Raw genomic sequence first — 24,928 nt, 5'->3', positions numbered from 1 at the left:
TCAGGCAAGGGAGTGGTTTATTGTGCTATAAAACAAAGTGTTATTGGAACACATGTTAAATTCACATCCCTTCCCCCATCAGTGTGACATTCGAGCTGGTCCTGCCCTACTTAGTAGCTGTCATAATAATATAACCCTTATGTACTTTAAATTAAATTTATAATGATGTGGTACCTCTTATTTAACCAGATTAAGTCTGATTTTATCCAAGCCAATATACTACATGGCTGGAAATATATCAATCTTAGTCCATTTGGCAATCAAACAATATATATACAAATATATACATATACACTTGGCATGTAAAAATCATATTCTATTTTCATAACCTATTGTTAGCGAAGATCGCTTTCGTCCCTCTAGACTTCTTCAGGTCTGTGTACAAGAACCCTAAAAACTATCTATAAAAAAATATAATTGTATAATTAGTATTGTTATTAGACATCATTTTGAATAAAGTGGAAAAAAGAGAACCAGAAAAAGAAAAAAATAATAAGAAAAATGTATGATGATGGAAACAAAATATACACTTAAATTACAACTGTTTTATTTTATTTTATTTTATTCTACTAGTTGGTTTTAAATACCAACCTAAATACCATTTTAAATCAGTTGTAATTTAAGTGTATATTTTGTTTCCATCATCATACATTTTTCTTTTTCTGGTTCTCTTTTTTTCCACTTTATTCAAAAGGATGTGTAATAACAATACTAACTAATTATACAATTATATATATTTTTATAGAAAGTTTTTAGGGTTCTTGTACACAGACCTGAAGAAGTTTAGAAGGACGAAAGCGATCTTTGTTAACAATAAGTTATGAAAATAGAATATGATTTTTTACATGCAAAGTGTATATGTATATATATATATATATATATGTATATATATATGTATATATATATATATATATATATATATATATTTTTTTTTTTGATTGCCAAATTTTATTTTTTTATTTTACATTTGTTGACCGGGCTAGTCTGTCTGGATATATGTCCATTTTCAGTAGAGACCCGGGGAGAAAAGCTCCAAACAGGATTATGCAAAGTGAAATAAAGGTAGCATGCATCTACTTAATGAGAGACATTACGAAAATACATTAATATGTAAAAACAAAAAAGAAAAAAAGACACTTTACCATGCATTTAGTTTAAGTTAGTGGATGAGAGCGGAAAAAAGAGAAAAAGAAATAATTATATTGGAATAGGTGTAGAGAGATTAAGAGCAGTTAAAGTAACTATCAAAGACAGATATAGTAGATTTAGAGCAGTATATCAGACAGAGAGAGAAAGTGAAACAAATAGCTAGTATCTATCAAACCTGTTATGTACATAAATAGTAACAGTTCTTGGGATAACGTAATGTCTAAACGACTACTTTGTATTATGTTGTAGTTCAGGAAGGAATATAAAAAGCTGAAATTAAGCTAGATAAATTGTAATGCTTCGTTAACATATAGAGAAGGAAATATGAAACAGATATAATTATCAAAGTAGGTTTAGAGGTAGTTAAGCAAGAGGAGAGGGTATCAATCTGGTTTAGTACATATACATAACTACTGAGATTTAAGGAAGGCTCTTACTTGGTTCTTGAAAAGTGGTATAGATGTAAGGGGAAGTTAGATTCTTTGGAAGCTTATTCCAAGTGTTTCCAACAAGGTTAGTAAAAAGGCAGTCACCAGATTTGTTGTTGGATTTGTGGGTGGTTACCAGTAACCTGTTAGCTGAACATAGAGTTTTAAGGTTTTTATAAGGACTAATAAGGTTACGGAATACAGGGGTATTAGTGAGATGGTACAGGACCTTGTGAGTGATAGTAAGTTGTTGAAGAAGAACCTGATTTTCATATTCCAGCCATCCTAGCTGTTTCAGATTTTGGCAATGGTAGGTTCGAAAAGGGGAGCCAGTGGCAAATTTGTCAATATTATTAAAGGAGGTTGCCAGTTTGTTTAGATTAATTCTGGATAGGGTGGTATAAATGGGGGAGGCGTAGAGTAGGGTGGAGATTAGATGGGTTTGTGCAATAGTAGTTCTGGCAGAGGGTGTAAGAAAGGGTTTAAGCCTATAGAGGAAACCAAGTTTTCTATTAACTGCTTTGATGGTTAAGTTTATGTGAGTGTCATAGTTAAGATTATGGTCAATTGTTACACCTAAGGGTTTGGTGGTTGTGTCGGGTGCTATTACAGTGCTGTTATTAGATGCAACTGTGAAATGTATAGGGGTAGACTTCTGTGTGGGAGTGAGCAGTAATGGTTTTGTTTTTTTTTTTGGGTTGAGGAGGAGACAGTGTTGATGGAACCGATTTTCAACTAAGGTAAGTACTTTTTGGGTACTGGACTGGAGTTCAGCCAAAGAGGCTGCGGCACAGATTATTGTGGAGTCGTCGGCATATTGTATGCAGGTGGTTTGTGGAAGGGTAGTTTTCAGATCATTAATAAAGATAGAAAAGAGGAGAGGTCCCAGAATGGAGCCTTGTGGGACACCTAGAGTGACTGGAAGTTGAGTGGATAAGTTATTGTCCCAGAGGACTGCCTGTTGTCTGTTATCTAGATAGGACTTAAACCATTTGAGTGTCTGAGTATCTAAGGAAAGAGATTGTAGTTTATCTAACAATTGATGATTCACCATATCAAAGACTTTAGAGAGGTCTAAGAAGAGAGCAGAGGAAAGCAAGTTGTTATTACGATTTTTATTAATACAGTCAGAGAAGGATAGTGCAGTTGTAGTGATGTGGAATGGCCTAAAGCCATGCTGGCAGTCAGCCAGTAGATTGTTTTGGAGAAGATGATCAAGTAATTGCAAATGGACTAAGGTTGATATATTTCCAGCCATGTAGTATATTGTCTTGTTTAAAATCACAGACTTAATAATCTGGTTAAATAAGAGGTACCACATCATTATAAATTTTATTTAAAGTACATAAGGGTTATATTATTGTGACAGCTACTAAGTAGGGCAGGACCAGTTTGAATGTCACACTGATGAAGGAAGGGATGTGAATTTAACATGTGTACCAATAACACTTTGTTTTACAACAAAATAAAGTACTCCCTTGCCATATATTTAGAAAGCTTGTGAGGAAAGTATTACTCTATTTTTGTTTCATTTGGATCGCTTGTCTGTGTACATAATAAAGGATTTTCGACTGGAAACAGACTGCCTGCCTTGCTTGTATTACTTTCGAATACTTAGTAATTCTGTACAATTATATATTTTTTATTTATTTTTTTTACTTAAGATGAGTTTGTTTGCTACTTCTACTACTTTTGTCTGATCTGATTACTATACAGTGATTAACTAGAAATACATGGACTGAAAATCTTCCACACAGAGAAGTTTCTAATACTAGGTACTTACCAGCATAGAACCTGGTTATAAGTGACAGAGATTTTAGAAGGAGATGGATAAAATGGGAAGGTCAGAAAGGAGACGAAATGTAAAGTGAGGATTAAGATAGGAAGGAATTTGAGGAGAACTGGTAGAAAGGTTTGTTTTGTAGAAGGAAATCAATGTTATATAGGGATGGATGAAGTATGAGCTGACTAAGAAAAATTGAGTTACCCAGGTGAGGAGCATGCGCTTGACTCTGTGTGGTGTAGGTAGTTCTTTAATTTCTATTTTCAGACTCAAAATAATCTTTCCTTTAGTTGCAGTAATTTGCTTCCCCAACATTTCCAGCAAAGTAATCCAGCAGGTAAGTTTTAAAATTTATCAGCTCATTGCATTCCCGAAAACTATATTCCCAGGTACCCCTTCTTTCCCAATACACCACCCACAATTGCTTTCCACCTGTGGAAAAATTCTGTGAAGTCTACTTGGGGTATAAAAATACCTGTGCAAGCACTTCCATGCAAAAACCTAAGCCACCTAGAATTTGTTGCATACTTGGCAGTCATAATAATATCTTCCCAGTGATCCTTTGTATATTGCCTTTCTGTACTCATTTCCCAGTCTTTTATAACCTCTTCTGATACTTATCATGCATTATTTTAAATGACCTACTAATTATACCTTTTTAACCACAGCTTCTCTTTTAGACTTCACTGAAAATTTAACTAGAACTAGTCTTTCATTTAACATTCTCCTGTCCCTATCTGTCTGACTGTACTCTATTAATCTCTGGTAGGGAAGGCAGTCTCCAACCCACAGTCCATATTTTTGCTTGGCTTCATCCCATTCTATAACTTTTCCCTCCATAGTTATTTGCTCCCATTACCTTGGTTTCTTTGATAAAATCCGCAGTGGTGGTGCTGCGGTAGCGTTGTCGCCTCACAGTAAGACGCTGTCCGGTTCGATTCTCAGCTAGAGCGTCTTCTGCGTGGAGACCTGCATGAATGGGTGTACCTTCGTTGAAGGTTGTGCATCAGGGCTGGGAACTCGGCACGTAAAAATCAACTACCAATCATTAGCGGACCGGAATTCCCCTGTGGCAACCCCTAACCAGGAAAAGCCGAAAGAAACAACAACCTTGGTTTCTTTGATAATTTTTTCCAATCAATTACTACACCTGCTTTCCAATCAATTACTACACCTGCTTGCAGTCATCCCTATTGGTAAAATCTCATTTCTCCATTCCTATATTTGCTTAGTTTTGAAAATACTTTCTGCTCCTTTATAAATATAATATTCTATGTTGTGGTGGTTCTCCTTGAGACCTTGCATCCAGAATGTTACTTTGCTCCTTATTTCATGAACTGTGACATGTAGCTAGGTTAAGGCAAAGGGGGCAGCCACCCTGGGCGGAAGGTGTTAGGGGGTGCAATTGCCAAATGCCAGTTGGTCAGTAGTGCATTTTTCTGCCATTTACTACCTTAATGGAATTTCTGAATGTCAGTATGGAAATGAACTGCTACGCTGCTTTTGCACTCAGGATTGAAGTGCTTGCTTCATTGCTTTGTGTGGTATACTTTGTAGCAAGCTGCTTAATACCAATGTAGCAAGCAGATTGCTATAGTTTTTTAAATATTGAAGACCTTTAGCTCCTCTAGGTAGAGTTGAGGAAAACGGAAGCACAGAGCACCTGGCTCTCTGTTGGAGGGAGGTGAGGAGTGCCAGATTGGAAGAAGCAACAGACCTTTATTATTTTTTTTTGTTTTGCTCAGAGTTGATGGGTGCCAGAACGATAATTGGCACTGGGCACTAGATGCGCCATCTACTAATCTGAGTAACCCCTCCACTTTTGAAAAGCATTTATTTCTACTTTGATTTGTATTTTTATGCATGTGAAACTTAACTGGTGTAGCTTTTAAAGTATCCCTTCAAATCTGGTAATTCCAAACAACTTTGTTCTATGGGGGGAGAAACAACCTATCCTACTAAAATCTTGCCCTTTTTCACTCCCAAATAAATTATTACAATTCTTTCTTAATTATGGTCCACAGTTTCTCCTCTGGTTGATAAACGTATGCCTGACCTGTATATAATACCAAAGTTACTTGCAACATTTTCACTGATTGTACTTTACCCTCTATATCCATAGACAAGACTCTACAACAACTTAATTTTTGCATTAGCTTTTGTTTAGTCTCTTCCTACATTTCTGTAGCTGCCATAATGGAATCAGTTTTAAGACATATAATCAAGTACTTAATCTTATCATGTCCCCATAAATAGTACTGCTGAACCAATTAATATGTGGAAACATAGTTCACCACTTTAGCCTTTATTTTATCTTCATTTATTTTATGTTCACACCTAGATTTATCAAGTACAGAAAAATATCATACGCAAATAAGGCTAATTTGTCATGAATACCATACCAGTTATACCCTTGAATTTGTGAGTCCCTTGTTTTCTTTGCCAGTAGCATGAAATATAAGGCAAATATAGCAGAAGGAAGGCACCGTTTCCTGGTTCCTCTTTTAAAGCACAGCTTGTCCCACTTTGATTCTTGCTTCTGACCTTTCGTATATCTTCATAATTAACCCCATTATTCCAACAGGAAAAGGAAATGCTGTCATTGGCCTACTTTAAAAATCCCAGGTAACTCTAATGAAAGGATTTTCTTCATCAAGACCCATCAACAGTAGCGTCATCTTGCACTTGTGCTTCCCGCTGGATCATCATCATTCTGTTAATGTCAAATTTTTGTCTCCCCTCCACAAAACCACAGTAATCCATATCTGTGTATTAACCAGTTAAGACATAAACACTTTACAATTTTAGTTCAGAAGTCAAATTGGTGTGTGTGAAAGGTGGTTTAGAGTCTTTGCCCTCTTTGAGTAGTACAACCACCACAGCTGTTTTTGAAGATGATGGTACAGTCCTTCCCTTTAAAATTTTTTAAAACAAAGTATTCCAAATTTTTATCCCTTTTCATCCCTCCTAAATTTCACAGGAATGCTGTCTGTTCTTGGAGACTTCCCTGTTGATTGATTATACATCACCATTTTATGTCATCTGCTTCCTTCATAGCTGTTAATTCTTAAGTCTCATCTTTCTCTGCCCTTGGCATATTTATCTGCCATAAACATTTCTGTTTCTGTGTGTTCTTGGTTCCCCATTCATCTGCTCTATATAGATTTTCATAGAATTTCTTAAATCTGTAATACCTTAGTAGGGTTTCTGGTTATTTTATTATTGTTTTTTTTTGTCATAGGTTCTTTGTTGGGAAATGCCTCTTTCTGTTTGAAGTTGACTAAGTTGTGCTCTGGAGTCTGGAGTTAGCAAAAAATAACTGTTTACAAGCAGTCTGTCTATGCATATTTCCAAATACTGCCTTTATTTTCCCTTTAGCACTCAACAATGTCTGTCTTTTGTAAGATCCCCGTCCTCTGCAATTCTTTAAATACTGGTAATCACACTAAGTAATTGCGGCGAAGGCTGCCAGCCTAGCTAGCTAGAATTTTGTAAACAATTCTTTGTCATTGTAAATATCAATATGATCCATAGGCTTGTCTACAAATGTAAGTAATCTGTATGCTATGTGCTGAGCTTCAAAAATGTAACCACAGTGCACCCTGCTGGAAACGACCAGAAATGTATATGGATATGCTTGTGCAAATGTATGTTTTCATAGTAGAAATTGGGACATAGAGTTAACTTGCAAACTCTGAGAAAATAAGTAAAGAGTTTTAAGATGGTGTTTACTACAGCTAGAGTTTCTGTTGTCTTATGACAGAAATAATGATTAGGTTTAAAATGTAAAAGTGTTAACTCTTTTATGACTTCCAGTTAAGCTTCTGAGAGACAAGTATTTTTGACAGAGATGTGTTAAATTCTGTTGGTTACTGTTAGCCTGGGAACTAAGGCAGAGGTGATAAGAATGTTGTTATCTGAGATGACCCAGCAGAAATGTTTGATATTAATTTAAGAACCATCTCAGAGAGAAAGTCATTGCATTTTGTATCTTGTCTTGGACGTGTATACATCCATTCAGCACTTGCATTTGCCTGTATCTGTAAGTAAGACTTAGATCATAGCATTTTTCTTAGAGATAGGAAAATAGTAAGATCAGTCTAGATGTTTTCTGTCTTCATGTGAGACTTCCTGCAATGTTTTAAAGTATTTCTTGTGATTCTGAACTATGTTGTTACAGTGATGAGTTAGTCAGTATTGTCTTGTGCTTTTATTATTAAATATATTTAAACCTTTCAATTGTGGTTGGTTTTGTTTAGAGATATTTAAGCTATTAGAGAGCTTGCATGTGTTTGGTAACACTGTACAGGCCACTCTTAAATAGCCTTAAAGTCTTGGACATACTTACCATGTAGATAATAGTAACATTACACAGTAGAATTAGTCACCCTTTGTAAGGGCCTTATAGTAGCTGGTAAGGGTAGTTGGTGGCAGCTGGTACTTCTTTATATTCTGGGCAGAAGAGGCATAGCTAGTGAACCTATGCCAGCCTTCCCCAGGAGTGGCTGTGTGTTTGTTTATAAATCAGATCTCAGAGTGTGTGTGTGTGTGTCAGCTACTTGGGCAGGGACATGAAGCCTGGTTGGACAGAGAGGGTGCTGGAGGTTTTGGCTTGACCACTCAGCTGAGATCTTAACCCTATAGCTGTGCCAGTGGGGAGTCTTATTGGGGATCTGGAGAGAGAGGGAGAACCCAGCCACAGACAGACTCTGTGTGCTCTTAAGGGAAATTGTACTTTACTGTGTGTGTACTTGTCATCCTCCCAATGTGCACGTCCCTCACTGGTGTTAGTGATGAGGGTTGAGGTTCCTTGATTACTGCCCCAGTGCAGGGGCATCACAGTTCCTATTGCTTCTTTGTGCATCTGTCTGTCATTTCTATCATGTTTTTAAATTCCATTTCCATTTTGTCTCACTCTTCAGCTATCCCTTCTGAAGACGTGTAGAGTCATCATATTGATCACTGCTGCAATATTAGCTTTATGGGTTAAATGTTGCCAAGGATATAACAGCCAGCCTGCTTACAAAGTTTCAGGGCACCTTCCACGTGCCCAAATCATCAGTCAGCTTGAGCTGAGCTGACTAAAAAGACAGGTTTGAACTTCAAACCCTTCTGTGCTTTCCTGCCACCAAAGAGTGCATGCCTCTGCAAACTTTTGAGGATTGACAGCCGGCCTGTGCTGTTCCTTTGCCGGGCAGGTAATTTCCCTTTGGTGGAAAAACCTTCCACTTTATAGAAATTGATATTTTACTGTACTTTCCTGATTAAGAAAGTTATCTTTTTTTAAGCTAGGGATGTATGATCTGATGTTGTCAGTTTTCATTCATTCCTCAACCATTGGGTTCAGATCCAAACCTTGGATCTGACTCTGCCATTACTATAACTCATGGCCAACCGAAACTCTCGAACTCCTCCCTACCCATAACACACCAGCCCCTAACATACCTCAGATTTTGTTTGCTGCTTTTCATGTATAGACCTGGTCAGCATTGCTCTTGAGCAATTTTTGAGATAAGTGATTTTTTCAGTAATTTTTTTCGCTCTTTCATTTCTGTATACATTTAATGTATTTCTTACATACTGTTGTTGGTATTTTTCATAAGCATTTAAAACTTTATTTATATAGCTTCCTCTTGCAACATTGGTGCATTCCTTTTTGTACCATAGTTTGTACCTTTACTGTTCTCTCTTGCTTTTTTAGTTACTTTAATCATGTCTGAAAATGGCTTAGTTTATGTAGAAAATGTGGCCATTAATTACCTTGTTCAGACACTTGTGAGCTCTGAGTCTGTTGTTTAGGCCCAGAACATCTTAACAAGGAATAGAGTATTTGCCAGAGTTTCAATCTGCGAGCTGTAGTGGACTGTAAAAACAAATTGATTTTAAAAGTTTACTGCCCACTCCTTTTGCTAAAACCATATCTTGAGCTCACCCCCTAAGGTACCTTCTAAGGATGCTCCAAAAAAGTCGGGTTCTTTGACTCAAGTCTTCAGCAGAGCCTCCACACAAAAACTCCAGGTTAGATCTGAAGCTGTGCAGCTCCAAGACTGCCACAGCTTCACCTAATATTTCTTCTTGTCCAACTACTTTGGGTCCTAAGTACTTCCTCGGATCTGATACTTGCCATCGATAGACCCAGTACCTTCTAGGGTCCCATCTCCTTCCTTGAGAAACTACGATCCAAATCACCTTCTATTGCTTCATTTTGTTCTTTCAGAGTTCTCACCGAAGCCAAAGTGGATAGAATGAGGAGGAAGTTTCTCTTGGCACAAATACAGATGAGGGTTCTCTCAGCTCCTACTGCCTCTGGTCAGGAAGCCTTAGCCAGCTGTACCCATCCAGTACAGGCTCCTTCTCCAATTTGACACTTTGTTTCAGAGTGCTTGGATCTATGTTTGCTGAGACTGTCTGGATTGGATCTGAGAATTTCTCTGAAATCCCCAGCTCCGATGAGTTTGAAGCCAAGTGGCTCTTGGAGCCAAAGAGTTCTGGTTGGATTCGAGGTGTTGGAGTCAACTCTGAAGTTTTTAGAGCTATCTTTACCACTCAGAGCATCAGCCCTGAACAGCTTGACTTCGAACTCTACCTTTGGTAATATTGCCTTCTGGGCAGATGGAGCCGATGGGGCAGAAGCATGTCTTGGCTCCATTGGCTTCCTTCTCCCTGGGATGATCTGCCTTTGAAGTAGTGTTCTGTGCTGCTTCAGCAGGATGGATCGGAACTTCCTTTGACATGTCATGTGTCTCAGTGCTGTGATCCTCGACATCAGACTCCACAGCGACAGCCCAGCCAGTCCATACCCTCTTCTGACACTTCGCCGGAACACCCCACCAAGGAAGTTCTCCGGAAATGAAAGTGCAGAAGGAGGCACTTGGATTCCCCACAGGAATCTTATCGCAGAAGACACTGATTTTAATGAAGGGGAAGGATTCCCTAGATCACCAACTGAAGGTGTCTCATTTGGAGACATTCTGGTGATCCTGAAGCAATGGAGTGGTTGGTCCTCCCAGAATCCTTCTCCAGAAGAATCAGCATTTCTGGAGGTATTTGGATTTGGCCCATCTACCTTATGGGTAACTCTGGCTGCTGATGAGCTCATTCATTTGATCTCTCAGCAGGCAAGAGAGGAACCTGATACAGTTGAAACTATCCCCAAAAGACCAGACTGAATTCTGGCACCTCCATCAGTAAGGGAATACTGGAGCAAGGGGAGTACCAGTAGATGCATATATATATATATATAAAAAATGCTTGTCCTAATCAACTCTCTGAATCATCTTTGATCCCTTTGACCTTTTCAAGTTGTTACAGACAGTGCCACAGTTATGTCGTACATCAACAAGCAAGGGGGAACCAGGGTCTACCCCCTTTACAGACTAGACATGTTACCTTGGGATATAGCTTTACAGTGCAATCTTATTCTACAGCATCCTATATTCCGTCGGAGCAAAATTGTGTGGTAGACAAGCTGAGCAAGACAAGGGCAGACCCTTATGAATGGAAAGTACATTAGGTGGTCTTCCAGGATTTGATCCATCTATGGAAAGTTTCACAAGCAGACCTAGTTGCTTCCTCTCTGAAAAATCAGCTGACAAGTAATTGCTCCAGGACTCCATGCAAGGACTGGATTTCCTTGGGTAGGAATGTTCCTGTGTGCTTTTCCACCCTTTCCACTGATACCTGAGGTACTTCTGAAGATTCAGAAGAAATCCACCAAGGTCATTGTGGTGCCTCGCTTCTGGCACAGGCAACAATGGATTCTTTGTGTTTCACTGTTGCACTCATCACCTGTGGTAGCCCTTGGCTGGCCCGAATACCAGAGTCAATGTTTTTCTGTGTTGGCTGCAGTCACCTGTAGTCTGACGTCAGGTTGTCAGTGCTATAAAGCAAGGCAGCCGACGTCATTACATCAGTCTTTCTTGCCATGGAGCCTGTAGCAGAAGCAGTTTGCAAGAGTGCCGGTCGGTCGCTACCAGAGTTTGTATTTCAGCTGAAAACGTCTAAAGCTAAGTACCCCATTGGGGACCCTTTTTTCTTGCACTAACCGATGTCCAAAAAAGTTAATTGTCTTGCCTGTGGAAAGCAGATCCCACACCGAGACTTCCATTCGTACTGCGTCACTTGTGTAGGCCCAGACCATGATGTCCACCATTGCCGGTTCTGTGCCTTCTTTAACATGAGAACCATTCGCCGTAGAGCTCTTATTGTAGACAGGTATTTTCGTGTTCCGTCTTCACATTCTGAAATGGCATCCATCAGCCAACAACCCATGGACATTCCGAAAAAACGCAGAGGTAAAGATAGAGACAGACCACATAAGGTAAGCCTTCCGATGACTCTACCGCTAAGCAGGTCGTCAGTTCTCTGGAATTCAGTGAGGTGCCTTCGCAGCCCCTGATGCCCAATTCAGTATCTATGCAGGCCTCTACCGAGACCCTTTCATAGTCCAGTATGCCGCAGAAATCTTCTTTGCCCTCCAAGCCTTTGGCTGTCTCTGCCTCGGTTGGGTCCAGAGCCGCAATGCAGGCACCGGCTTCCGAGGAGGCTTTTCGCACTACCAAATCTAGACAAAACCCGACATCTTCTCATCCGGCTACCGTTTCTCTCAGACCGATGGATATTCTTAGGCCTAGAAGCCAGGCCACTACTAGAAAATCTGCTTCTAGCCACCATCTTGCCCCTGTTCCACCACCCCAAGCACAAATTCTTAAAATGGTGGAGGATCTCATCTCCCTTATCAGGGGTAGTCAGGCCACAACTTCTAAAAGGAAAAGGCACCCTTCTGCAGAAATTGACAGAACAGGATTCTGAGGAATCTGACTATACATATTTTGAATAGGAACAACCACCTCTGATTGCTTATGAGGATTCAGATGCAGAGGACTCCATCCCTTCTGCCTCCCCTTCAGAAGACCTTTCCTTTGGGGAAACCCTTCACTCCCTCAGGGAACATTTCCAATGAGAATCTCAGGATTTCCCCCAGTCTATGAAAAGATTTAGAGAAGTTCTGGACCTTCCCCAGCACAAACCCCTGGCCATTCCCCCCCCCCTATTTTACAAGTGGTGGATGATGTTTTCCATGAATCCAGTTTAGCCCCTTGACTCCCTCCCACCTGCTCCCAGTAAACCTGACAGGTATTACAGAGTACTGGATTCTCACAAATACCTGCACAGAAATCCTGCTGCAGACCCAGAGGTGATTACACAGGGAACTAAAGGAGCTAAGACTAGTTCTGCCTAGAATCCTATTCCTTCTGATAAGGATTCCAAAGCTCTGGATAGATGGGGTAAATAGTATACACCTCTGCAACCTTAATTATCAGAGCACTCAACTGTCAGTTCTATATGTTAAAATATCAACAGCACACTTTGGAACTATTAAAACAAAAGATTTCAACCTTTCCTGACTGTGCCAATTCGAAAATGTTAGTAGATTTACTGCACTCTACTTGTCAAGTGGCCAAGCACTCATTACATTGTGGATATGATGCCCTAGAAGCCGCTAACATAGCAGCAGTGTCAGGATCTGTCATTAGGAGACATGCATGTTTGAAGGAACAACCTCTCCCTGATCATGTCAAGTCTAAACTAATTGATACATCCTTGGATAAGGACTGCTTGTTTGGAGTAAAAGCAGAAGAGGTGCTTAAAAAAATGGAAGACAAAGCAAAATCTATGCAAACAGTAAAAGATTTCTTTCAGGTTCAGCCTCTCAAGTTCAGCAGGAACTTTCCCTCTAAGCACTGGTCCCTTCCCTGCACCTAGTAGACAGTGCCAAGGTAAGCCCCGAAGGGACAGACCACCCAGGGCCCTATCCCAGGACTAACAGAGATGCAAACAGTGGACCACTTCTGCGCCAAAGGCAGGGAGTTCTAAGCCACCCTTCTATGGGAAAAACTCACAATGACTGCCTCTCCCCCCTCTGCCCTCCCTTCACTCACCAAAAGCTAGGAGGAAGGCTTCTCCCTCTGCAAGGAAAATTGGTTTTCTGTGGACCAGTGGGTCTTAAAGATCATTTTTCAGGGATACAAATTCTCTTTCAGAGAACTTCCAATTCCAAGAGGGTACCCAGACTTACCTCCAAATCAGTGGGCAGGGGCATTGAAACTGGTCCAAACTCTTATATCCTGGGGGCAGTAGAACCTTTTCCCTCAGATCAAACAGGCAAAGGCTTTTATTCCAGGCTATTCCTTGTTCCCAGAAAAGAGGGCACTTGGGGCCACATCCTGGATCTATCCAATCTGAACACTTCCCTGGTGGTCCCCAGATTCATAATGCTAACTTTGCAGCAGCTGCTGCCTATGCTGACAGAAAATGCCTGGCTAGTGACCCCAGACCTAAAAGATGCCTACCTCCACATCCTCGTAAGGGAATCCTGCAGGAAATTCCTGCAATTAAGAGCAGGCCCCCAACACTTTCAGTTCTCTGTGCTACCCTTTGGCTTATCTACTGCACTCAGAGTATTCACCAAATGCTTAGCCCCACCCATAGCATTTTGCAGACAGAGAAATGTACAGATTTACCCTTAAGTGGATGACTGCCTCATTCAGGCAGAGTGCAGAGAAAAGTTGCTCCAGGACCTTCTCTTTGTCATAATCTTCCTAACTTCCTTAGGGTTCACCATAAACAAGAAGAAATCAAAGTAAACACCCTCCAGGAAGATCATTTTCTTGGGAGCATTGCTGGACACAGCATCCCAAATGGCCTTCCTATCCCCAGAAAATCAGAGCTTCCTGCCTCCCTGCCTCTCTACTTTACCCAGCTGGCTTCCAGAAGTCACCTCACTGCGAGGAAGTTCCTGCAAGCCCTGGGGTACATGGCATCTTGCATCCTTCTAATTCCTCTGGCCAGGCTTCTCATGAGGAAACTTTTGTGGTATCTAAAGAACCTTTGGTATCAGCACTCTCAGCCTTTAGAGACCTCTCTCTCTCTGATTCCATGTATAAGGGCTGAGTTTCTCTGGTGGGCAGGGGCCTGTGCCAAGAACAAGGGTCTTCCCTTCATCCGCCGCCCTACCTGCCAGACCATCACCACCGACACCTCAGACATTGCTTGGGATGCTCACCTAGCAGGCTGGTGCACCCAGGGTCTTTGAGATGCCCAGCACCTTCCCTTACACATCAGAAAGTAATGATGGCAGTACAAAAGGCTCTGACATCCTTCAAACCCCATCTCAGGCCAGGGGCTCTCCTTGTAAAAACAGACAACACCATAGTAATGTGGTATATCGAGAAACAGGGGGGGAAACCAATCTTACCCTTTCTGCAGACTAGCCATAAACCACTGACTGACAACCGCCACCATGTGTTTACACCTAATTACCAATACCTGCCAGGGGTTAACACCACCCTGGCAGACCACCTAAGCAGAAGCTTACTGGACCCCCAAGAATGGCAGCTCCACAGAAAAATCTTTCTGCAGATCACTCAGGAGTGGGGGACTCCAGAGGTGGATCTCTTTGCTTTGCACCTCAACCACCAGCTGGAAAAAGTCTGCACCAGGGAATATCACCACCTAGCATGGAAGGTGGATCCCTTAACCTTCCTCTGGAACTCCTCCTTTGTGTACGCGTTCCCTCCTCTGCCTCTTATTTCCAAGGTATGATCATAGTAAGGGAGGAGAGACCAAAGGCCATCCTCAGATTGGCCCAGACAACATTGGTACCCCTTACTGCTTAGGTCTGACTTTACAGCCCCCCAGGCAGCTTCCCCTGATCTCAGACCTCTTGACCCAGGTTGGGGGGGGGGTGCTGCACCCAGACTTGCAGACTCTCAGTCTTTCAGCATGGCTAATACTTTAAAAGCAAACAAGGTGTCCCTGTTAAGCAAACATGTCCTAGACATTATCACAGAGGCCAGAAGGCCCAGCACCAGAAAATCTTACGCAGGGAAGTGGGAAAGACTCTGCTCCTGGATCCAGTCCAGAGGGGCCAGTACCTCACATCCTGCCATACCTCTTATCTTGGACTACCTAGCTGAGTTACTCAATAGTGGCCTCTCCTTCTCTTCTATTAAAATGTATGCCTCAGCCATTTCAGCTCATTTCGATTCAGACCTACCCCTCTTCTCACACCCTTTGATTAAACAATTCCTCAGAGGGGCTTTTAATATCAGACCTCCCAGAAGGCCTCCCACGCCAGCTTGGGACCTGAATTAAGTTTTAGAAAGACTAACCTTACCTCCATTCGAACCTGCTGCTTCAGCAGAATTGAAATACCTCTCCTGGAAGACTGCTTTTCTACTAGCTATCATCTCAGCCAGAAGTGTTTCAGAACTTCAGGCACTCATGGCTGTTGAGCCCTTCATCTTTTTCCATCCAGACAGGGTCTCCCTGAGGACTAATCCCTCCTTTATGCCCAAGTTGGTATCTGATGTGACCCTCAACCAGGCCGTACATCTACCCACCTTCTTTCCCAACCCTCAAAACAAGGGGGAAAGAATTCTGCACTCACTGGACATGCACAGACAACTCAGATACTACCTGAACCGTACTAAACCCTTCAGAAAAACAGACCAGCTTCTTGTCAGCTTTGCCCCAGGGGCAGACGGGAAGGCCATTTCCAAGTAAACCATTTCCAAATGGATATCACACTGTATCCATTTCTGCTACAGACTACATGGGAAATCCCCCCCCAAGTCTATTCGTACCCATTCCACTAGGACAGCCTCCACTTCCACAGCCTTCCTCAGAGGAATCCCCACCAGGGACATCTTGGAAGCTGCCACCTGGACCTCTGTCCATGTCTTTATTAAGCATTACCACCTACCTCTTTTTTTTCTGAGTCTAGGGCAGGGTTTGTCTCTGCAGGGCTTGCTGACCCATGCGTAGGGCTCTAACCTATGCTTCCACCCCTCTCCTCAGCTTTGGGAATCCTCCCACAGGTGATAACTGCAACAGTGAAACACGAAGAACATAGTACAGTTGTGTACACTTGCCATAAATGTAGATGTTCAAGTGTATTCACTGTTGCAGTCCTGGTTTCCATCCCCCTTATATTCTCTTTCCCTAGGGGGACATAAGCTTCCCATGGTGGCTTTTAGCCACCAAGACCACTTTACCATATTTCCTTTGTGCTTCTGACCGGTTAGGGCAAGAAAAACTGATGTAATGATGTCTGCTGCGTTGCTTTATAGCACTGATGACCTGACGTCAGACTACAGGCGACTGCAGCCAACACAGAAAAACACTGACTCTGGTATTCGTGCCAGCCAAGCCCTACCACAGCAGGCATAACCCACAGCTGATGACTGCAACAGTAAATACACTCTAACATCTACATTTATGGTAAGTGTACACAACTGTACTTTCTCCCTTCTTTTGGAAATGGCCTGGAGTAACTACCACAAGCTTCTTTACAGAACCAATCTACTCACACAAAATCAGGGATGTTTGATGCACTCCAACCTTAATCAACTTCATCTGACTGCCTGGGGGATAGGGTCTTAATTCTCTTTAGGAATATGTTTACTGAAGATGTGCAGCAGGTACTATGGAGGCAGGAAAACCTGCTACTAGAAGATCATATGTTAGCAAATGGAAAAGGTTTTCTAGCTGGTGCCAGCAACATAACTAGCACACATTCAGGACTAGTTTTATCTGGTTTTACAATATCTGTTTGAGTTACCAGCCTATGGCCTTTGTTACTCCATCAAGGTTCATTTATCGATCATTTCAGTATGTATGCATATGGATCCTCTTCTTTCAATGCATTCTCACGTTAGAATGTTTTTTTGATGTGGTGTTTATTCCAGGGTGTGGACATTTATTTTTTGTTGTTCTAGCACTGTTCTTTCAGTGTTCAGTCTCCCTATCCCTGTTGGCACGCAAGCTATGAAGGGCTGTGTGCCCAAGCCTGACTTTTTAGTCAGCTCAACTTCAACTGACTGACACTTTGGGTGGTTGTAATGTACCCAGAAGCTTCAAAAGATGTCCAACTGTTATATCCTTGACAGGCTATAACCCATATTGCTAAGGCCACTGCAACTGTGATCGTGCAAACATCTACTGCTGTGGTAAGTTTACTTACACAATTTTATTATCTTCTATTCTTTAAATTCCTCTCTAATAGGAAGTTAGAAAGGCACCTCTGTCTCTTTTTTTTCCTTGTTTACCCTACTACTGTATCTTAGTCTTTATTTGACACATGATCTGAAGTAGTTTTTGGTTTTCGGTGTTTCCAATTAAATGCACATGCTTTTCAGAAATATAATTTCTACTCATTGTAGCCCAGTTAGGGTATTTTGGAAATAAGTAAATTCTGTGTTCCTCCTACTGAATTTATGTCTTCCATCCCAAATATTTCCATATCGTACTGTAGGAATTTTGAGAAAAATTCAGTTGTATGTAAAGCACTTTTGAGATCAGACTACTCATGTTTTGGATTATGTCCTCCTTTTTATCTCATCTTTGGATTATTTTATAGTAGCATCTTCATATTTGAACAGATTAAGGCATATTCTGTCTTTGTCATAGCAGAAACTAAAAAATAAACTCAACTTTGGAGTTATTTTGCAGTAGCTTCCTCAGATTTGACATATTCGAAGGAACTGAGGCATATTCCTTTATCAGAGCTGAAGTTGAAAATACACTCATTGGAATTCACTCACTACTGATATCTTTTACAAGGAAGTTATGCTAGTACATTTGCCCGCATTCAGATCATTAGAAAAATGTAGAGTTCTTCATGCACTGACTGATAACGCTATGGTGATGTAGTGCTTTACCATATAAGTGGTAAACTACTCTTATTCAATGTTTGGATTAGCTAAAATAATCTAGAAGGCAACTCTTCAGTTAGATTTCTGTCTTTAGGCCATTTATATTCTAAATCCATCAGAGTACTCTGCAGACACCCTGAGCAGGGAGATTTTACTTGTCATTGCAGAGTTTGATGAAACTAGGTCAGTTGAGCCTGACAGACTAAGTGAGCTTATGTTGAATAAAATCAAAACTTTTAAGGTGTCCCAGTCTTGATGACAGTTGTATTATTGTTAGGGCACAGCCCCAGAAGGAGTTGTGGAACTCTTTGGTGCAGTATATAAAAGGATTTTGATAGCAGACTTCATTCTGTCAGACTCCACCTTATTGGGCATTGGTGAACTTTGGTACCAATTTTATGTACCATATCCATGAAAATTTCCATTTTCCGTAAGTGGAAACTGAACAAATAGACTTTTCTTGTGATCATCATAAGGTAGTATCTTCCGAGAGTGAATCATTTTGCCTCCTGTTTAAGCAGTTATTTCTTTTATTTTGTTCATAGCTCATCAGAGAACACCACAGAGGACCATTGCCTTTGCAGTAGTTTGGGATCTTGGACTTTTGTACATTTTCTGTAGTTTTCCTAATTCCAGCAGTGTTGTAACAATAAAAAAGAAAAGGCAGGCATGACTGTTATGGACAACCTTTTCACCATCCTCACAAGCAATTTTATATTGTTAAGCATCCATCTTATTTTTCTTCTGCATAGCAGTGTTCTAATCAACAAGAGAAGGGAAAGTATTGCATCTGGATGTTAGATTATCTTGGTATTAAAAAGGAAAGGTCATGGTTATCATCTTTCTTTCCCCTAAGAGTTGTTGTACATTCTGAAAGTAGCTAAGAGTACCATCAGCAAATCAAGAATATTTGCATGCAAACTTTTTTTTTTTGTTTTGTGTTAGGATTTATATGTACCTTTCAGAGTGAACCTCACTGCTAAACACTAAAGTAAACCTTACCCTTCCACATAGAGGACAGTCAAAAGGAAAGTATAATGAGCATGAAGTAACAGCTTTAAAAGCTGTTGCTTACCTCAAGCTGCCATGCAACTCTCATTTTATTCATTCATTTTCGGATCCATTTGTGTTGATGGCAGAGTTCACAAAACACACACTTTCTTTGCAGGTATTTCTCTAGGGGACCTATGGATCTAGACAGTACTGCCTCATAATTATAGTGATGTTCCACTTGTGGCTGAGAACTGAGAATATTTAGATTTATAATTTTTTTAATAGTAATCTTAATTTGACCATCTGTTGATAAGATTAAGAACAGATACCTACTCTTTTGCAGACTTGTTAACATTGAAATGCAAGTGATACAGGATAATTCTCAGAGTTTTATGCATTTTAAAGAAATTGTATGGGATAAATGTACAAACTGTATGCATTTTAAAGAGACTGTTGTGAACTGTGTTAAGGTTTGCCAGTCCTACATGGTAAAGCTGCTTGTCATTAAACATTCCTCTGAGCCACTTATAAACTAAGAATACAGTGGTCTGGAAATTGCATGATGTCCATATCAAAAGGTTACATTTTTAGTTTTCATGTAGAAGGACAAATGCTTCCTGTTGCTTTGTACAATTTTCTCCATGGTGTCTCTAAAGCCACATGACTCCTTTGGCTTGTTTGTCTTCAAGGCCTAAAAGAATCCTTATGACTATGACTTTAACTTAGCAAAGGTCTATCAAGAGTCTGATGATTTCTGGTGCACTGACTGTACTGCAGAGATGAGGAGACATTATTTTCAGAATTCTGCCTAATGTAGTAGAGTGTTGCTTTATTGATTTAAAATAATTTTGTTTCTTTGTTGTTTTTCAAAAAGAGGAGCAAAGCTTATGATTTAATGGCTTTTATTCAGCTAACAGGATTTGTAAATTACTGGTCGAATAAAATGTCAACTGGCTCACTTTATTCAAAATTTTCTTGTTACAGTTTATACTGAGAGCCAAATATAGGTAAGCTGGCATTATGTCTCACTGTGTTCATCAGCGAAGAGTAGATTTTTAGTTTCTTCTAAGATACAAGAACATTTTGAAATCAACATTGCCACTTTGCAGCAGAACAGTATAGTTGATGCTTGTCAGGTAAACCCAGAATATATTTATGCAGACTGACCTGGTGCTTCTAGTAATGAAAGCTTACACAAAATAAAGTGGATAAATGTGATTTTTTATTACCCAGTGGAGGCAAAGAAAGAATACATGACAGAGGAAACAAATGATGATGAAGAGAAGCTGGATGATATCAAGGTTTCAGCATTTCCTACAGATTTGAAAGAACTGCTCCCCAGTGTGAAGGTGTGGTCCGATTGGATGCTGGGTCACCCAGATGAGTGGAATCCACCACCAAATTCTTTAATCCTTCCAAAAGAGTAAGTCAAATATTTGCTAAAAAATTCCTGCAAATATGATTGAAGATCTAATTGCATTTTTAGGAGAGTGCCTCATGTTACTTGACTGTTGACATTATTTCTCTTAGTTTCGATTTGCCAAAATATCCTGTATCACATATCTGTTACTATTATTACTCCTGATTTCAGTTTCACATAGAACAGTTTAGTATTGTTGTAACTTGCTAAGTATGTTTCACTTTTCTGTATGCTATTCTCTGCATATAAGATTTGTCTTGATTTAGTTCTAAGTACCTTATTCGTTGGTAGAACCACTGAACCACGATGTTTGTGCATGTTTTGCTAAAATTCTTTATTTTATATGTAAATACACACAAAAGTTGAAGTGGGTATTATGTTCTGCCAGAAAAATTGAGACTGCGTAAGAATGTTAGTGGCAACAATAAATTGTTTAAAAGAAGAGAGCAAGCATTACGCTTGTACATTAGTTAAGGGTAGTAGGCATTTCTTGACTGGCCTAGTAACCATTCTTCATCAAGTTTCATTATTTTGTTGATTTGGTAGACTAATCACATGTTGATTTTGACTTCCTGGTAATATATGAATTTGAGAACAGCTGTATTTGTGTATATAGATGCACACATGCATGTCACAGTGTCCTCTCCTCATTGCCATGCCTTTGTCTCACATTTTTTGTAATCCATTCTCATTCATGTATTGGTCTCATTAAAGCAGGAGTTTATCATGCAGATATCAGTGTCATTATTGACAAAGCTGGTGGTGGTGGTGGCCTCAGTCCCAGAACACAGACTTTGGAGTTGGCATCTTCACTGTTGACTTAGCTGGTAGTGTCAACTATTTCTACAGTTATACTGTCAGCATCACAGAGTTTTTTGAATGTGGAATCTCTGGTCTGCCTGTCAGTATCTGGTTTGACTAACAGGAAAAAAAATCCAACTCCAAGAACGCCAATACTTTATTACAGCAAAGCTTTTGGATATAAATCCTTCTTCAGTGCATAATACAATCTGTAACCTTCTTTCAGTTTTTATAAAACTAGATTAAGATCATGTGAGCAGTGCCAGCTAATCACATCATCTCTGCAATAATTCAGTTAACCATTTTAACTTAAAGACATAACAAGTCCTTTAAAAAACTTCCCTAAAAAGTGCTCAAAACATACCTCAACTTAATTTATAAAGGCATACTAATACCATATACTTAATAGATCTGTCAGACTAATAAAATATTTATTACAAAACATTTTATATCCTACATCTTCAGAATGCTTATATGTATAAAAAATACAAACCTACACATACATGTACATTTAGAAACCTAATGCAATTGCATTTGTTTGGTTGCCAGAACTGGCTTAATGCTAACCATGTAGGATATATAATGTTTTGTAATAAATATTTTATGAGTTTGCTAGATGTATTAAGTATATGGTCTTAGTATGCATTTATAAATTAAAGTGACAGTATGTTTTGCACACCTTTTAGGGAAGTTTTTTAAGGAATTGTTGTGCCTTTAAGTTAAAATGGTTAATTGAGTTATTGCAGAGATGATGCGATTAACTGGCCATGCTCACATGATCTTAATCTAGTTTTATAAAAACTGAAAGAATGTTATAGATTGTATTATGCACTGAAGAAGGTTTTATAACTGAAAGCTTTGGTGTAATAAAGTATTGTCGTTCTTGGAGTTGGAATTTTTTCCTGTTGTTCAGATTTTATTTTCTAACTTCTGGTTTATCACTACATCAGCCATTGGCCTGAAGGTCTTGAATTTTGGCAGTGTTATGGGCGTTAGAATACTTTAATCATCTAGAAGCATGGCCAGTAGTATGGAAACAGCATCAAGAAAATCAGAGCAAGTATTTAGAACTTGCTCTGTGCAAGGACTCTTAAATAGACAAGGTAATCCGCTTCTAAATGCAATACATAATGTTCCAGAAGTAATGTGAGCCGCTGCCCAGCAAACAGATCAATTTACTGAAAAATTAATTCTGTTAGAAAGAAAAATGTATATTTATAAACGACTGAAATGGCAGCGATTAAGCTTTAATGCATACTTGGAGCTAAGAATTGCCCCTCGAGGCTTGCGCATTCAAAAAATGCCCTCTTATGCAAACACATATCCTGACTTGTTAAAAAATGGCAACAGCTAAATTTGAAACTTAGCGCAGACTATATATGTCTTTAGTGAATGGCTTTTTTGCACCAACTGAATGTCTATTAATAGAAGAAATTAAGAAAATGGAGAATGAATGAACTTGTCAACAATTATTGCTTTACTGCCATGCTTAACTCCTTCCAACAGATGTTGGACAGACTCCAAAGTACTAGATAGGATAGAATTTAAAAAGAAACAAAAATGACTGCGTGATATGAGTGATTATAAAGTAAGGGTATATTTTCTCTTGGCCGAAGGAAGAGAGTAAAAATGTGATACAACAAACAAAAAAGGGGGAAATGTGCCAACTTGACCTTATTACAACAGAAAATATGCCAACTAGTAGCCAAGCAGTGAAAAGTGATAAAAAATCTGAGCCGTTAGTTCAGTCAATGGTATCTCAACAAGTGGACAGTAACTCTGTTACCATATTGACTGACAGCATTAATCAACCAATGGGAACAGACACCATTGAATATTTATCAGGAGAATAACGGGGCCTTAAAAAAACGTAGGGGCATCAGCGGACTTGGCTTCTATGTCGTGTAATGATGTGCATCAGATAAATACTGCCAATTCAACTGAAAAAGCAATGATGATTTTTTCCAAGGTTCAAACACCATTCTGGTTAGAAATACCGGAGAAAGTAGAGACTTGCCAACAGAAGCAAAAAAGTTGTTCATTACAGTGACGGTCGAGCAGTACCAACAAATGGAAGAACAGCAACCCCTTCTTTCAGAAGAAAGCAGCACGACGTTAAAAGAAAAAGAAAAAACTGCAGGTGTTGTAGTAAATATTTCTAACTGTGAGCTATCCCCTTCTCAAATAACATTAATGCAGAAGGGGCTGAAGTTTATTCTTACCTGCTCAGATGATATTGTGAATGCACTGACTGACTTGAAAATTTTTGTGAGGACATTGAACCTTAAACTTACATTTAGAGACACTGGAAATATCAGTAATGTAGCTATATGTAAGAAAAAAGTATGTTTGTGCCAGATAGTTTTCCTGTAGTAACGGCTTTCCATGGTAAATTTGAAAAGGAATTAAGGGACTTATATGAAAGGAAAACAAAGAAAAAGTATTATAATTTAACAGCTGCTGAGTGTTAAGGATTAAAACAATTAGAAAATAATAAAATAATTATAAAGCAGACAGATAAGGGTGGCACACCTGTCATAATGAATATAACAAGACTATATGTTAACAATGCAAGCTTTTTTGGATGATGCAGACACGTTTAAGAGAATAAATTTAATGGATGTTAAGAAATGTATAAGTGAATATAATCTGCTTATCTATGATATGCAGTTAACTAATAGTATAAGCATAGAGTTGTTTAACATTTTCACTATTCCTTGTCCAAAAATTCTGGTGATTTATGGAATACAGTCATCTTCTTTCGGCTGTTCCCATTGGGGGTCGCCACAGTGTATCATCTGTTTCCATTTCTTCCTGTCCTCTGCATCTTGCTCTACCACACCAACCACCTGCATGTCCTCTCTCACCACATCCATAAACCTTATTTTAGGCCTTTTTCTTTTCCTGTTACCTGGTAGCCTCATCTTTAGCATCTTTTTCCCAGTACAGCATCCCTCCTCAAGACATGTCCAAACCAATGTAATCTTGCCTCTCTGGCTTTGTCTCCAAACCTTCCAACCTGGGCTGACCCTCTAATATACTTATTCCTAATCCTGTCCACCCTTGTCACACCCAGTGCAAATCTTAACATCTTTAACTCTGCCACATCCAGCTCAAACTCCTGCCTTTTTGTCAATGCCACTGTCTCCAATCCATATAACATAGCTGATCTCACTACCCTCTTGTAGACTTTCCCTATCACTCTTACTGGTACTCGTCTCTCACAAGTCATGCGTGAAACTCTTCTCCACCCACTCCATCCTGCCTGTACTCTCTTCTTCACCTCTCTTCCACACTTACCAGTACTCTGAACTGTTGATCCCAAGTACTTAAACTCATTCACCTTTGCCACCTCTACTCCCTGCATCCTCACCATTCTTCTATCTTCCCTCTCATTCACACACATATATTCTGTCATAGTTCTGCTGACCTTCATTCCTCTTCTCTCTAGAGCATTTCTCCATCACGCCAGGGTCTCCTCCACCTGTTCCCCGCTCTCACTGCAGATAACAATGTCATCTGTAAACATCATAGTACATGGGGACTTGTGTCTGATGTCGTCTGTCAACCTGTCCATCACCACTGCAAATAAGAAAGGGCTCAGAGCTGATCCTTGATGTAATCACACCTCCACATT

The 24,928-nt window shown here is 39.7% G+C and overlaps 1 protein-coding gene across 2 annotated transcripts in view; it reads left to right on the top strand.

Moving 5' to 3' along the window:
* Window positions 1–24,928, top strand: part of SMG6 (SMG6 nonsense mediated mRNA decay factor) — a 3,859,488-nt gene that overhangs the window by 1,700,435 nt on the left and 2,134,125 nt on the right. For both annotated transcript variants that reach the window (XM_044054377.1, XM_044054376.1), the window contains exon 12: window positions 20,304–20,493. In XM_044054377.1, coding sequence (XP_043910312.1) covers window positions 20,304–20,493 — 190 coding nt within the window. The remainder of the gene's footprint in view (window positions 1–20,303; window positions 20,494–24,928) is intronic.

Source organism: Protopterus annectens, chromosome 13.part0 (assembly GCF_019279795.1).
Source record: "Protopterus annectens isolate FY-2018-M chromosome 13.part0, PAN1.0, whole genome shotgun sequence".
NCBI lineage: Eukaryota > Metazoa > Chordata > Ceratodontiformes > Protopteridae > Protopterus > Protopterus annectens.
This window is presented reverse-complemented; position numbering and strand designations above follow the sequence as displayed.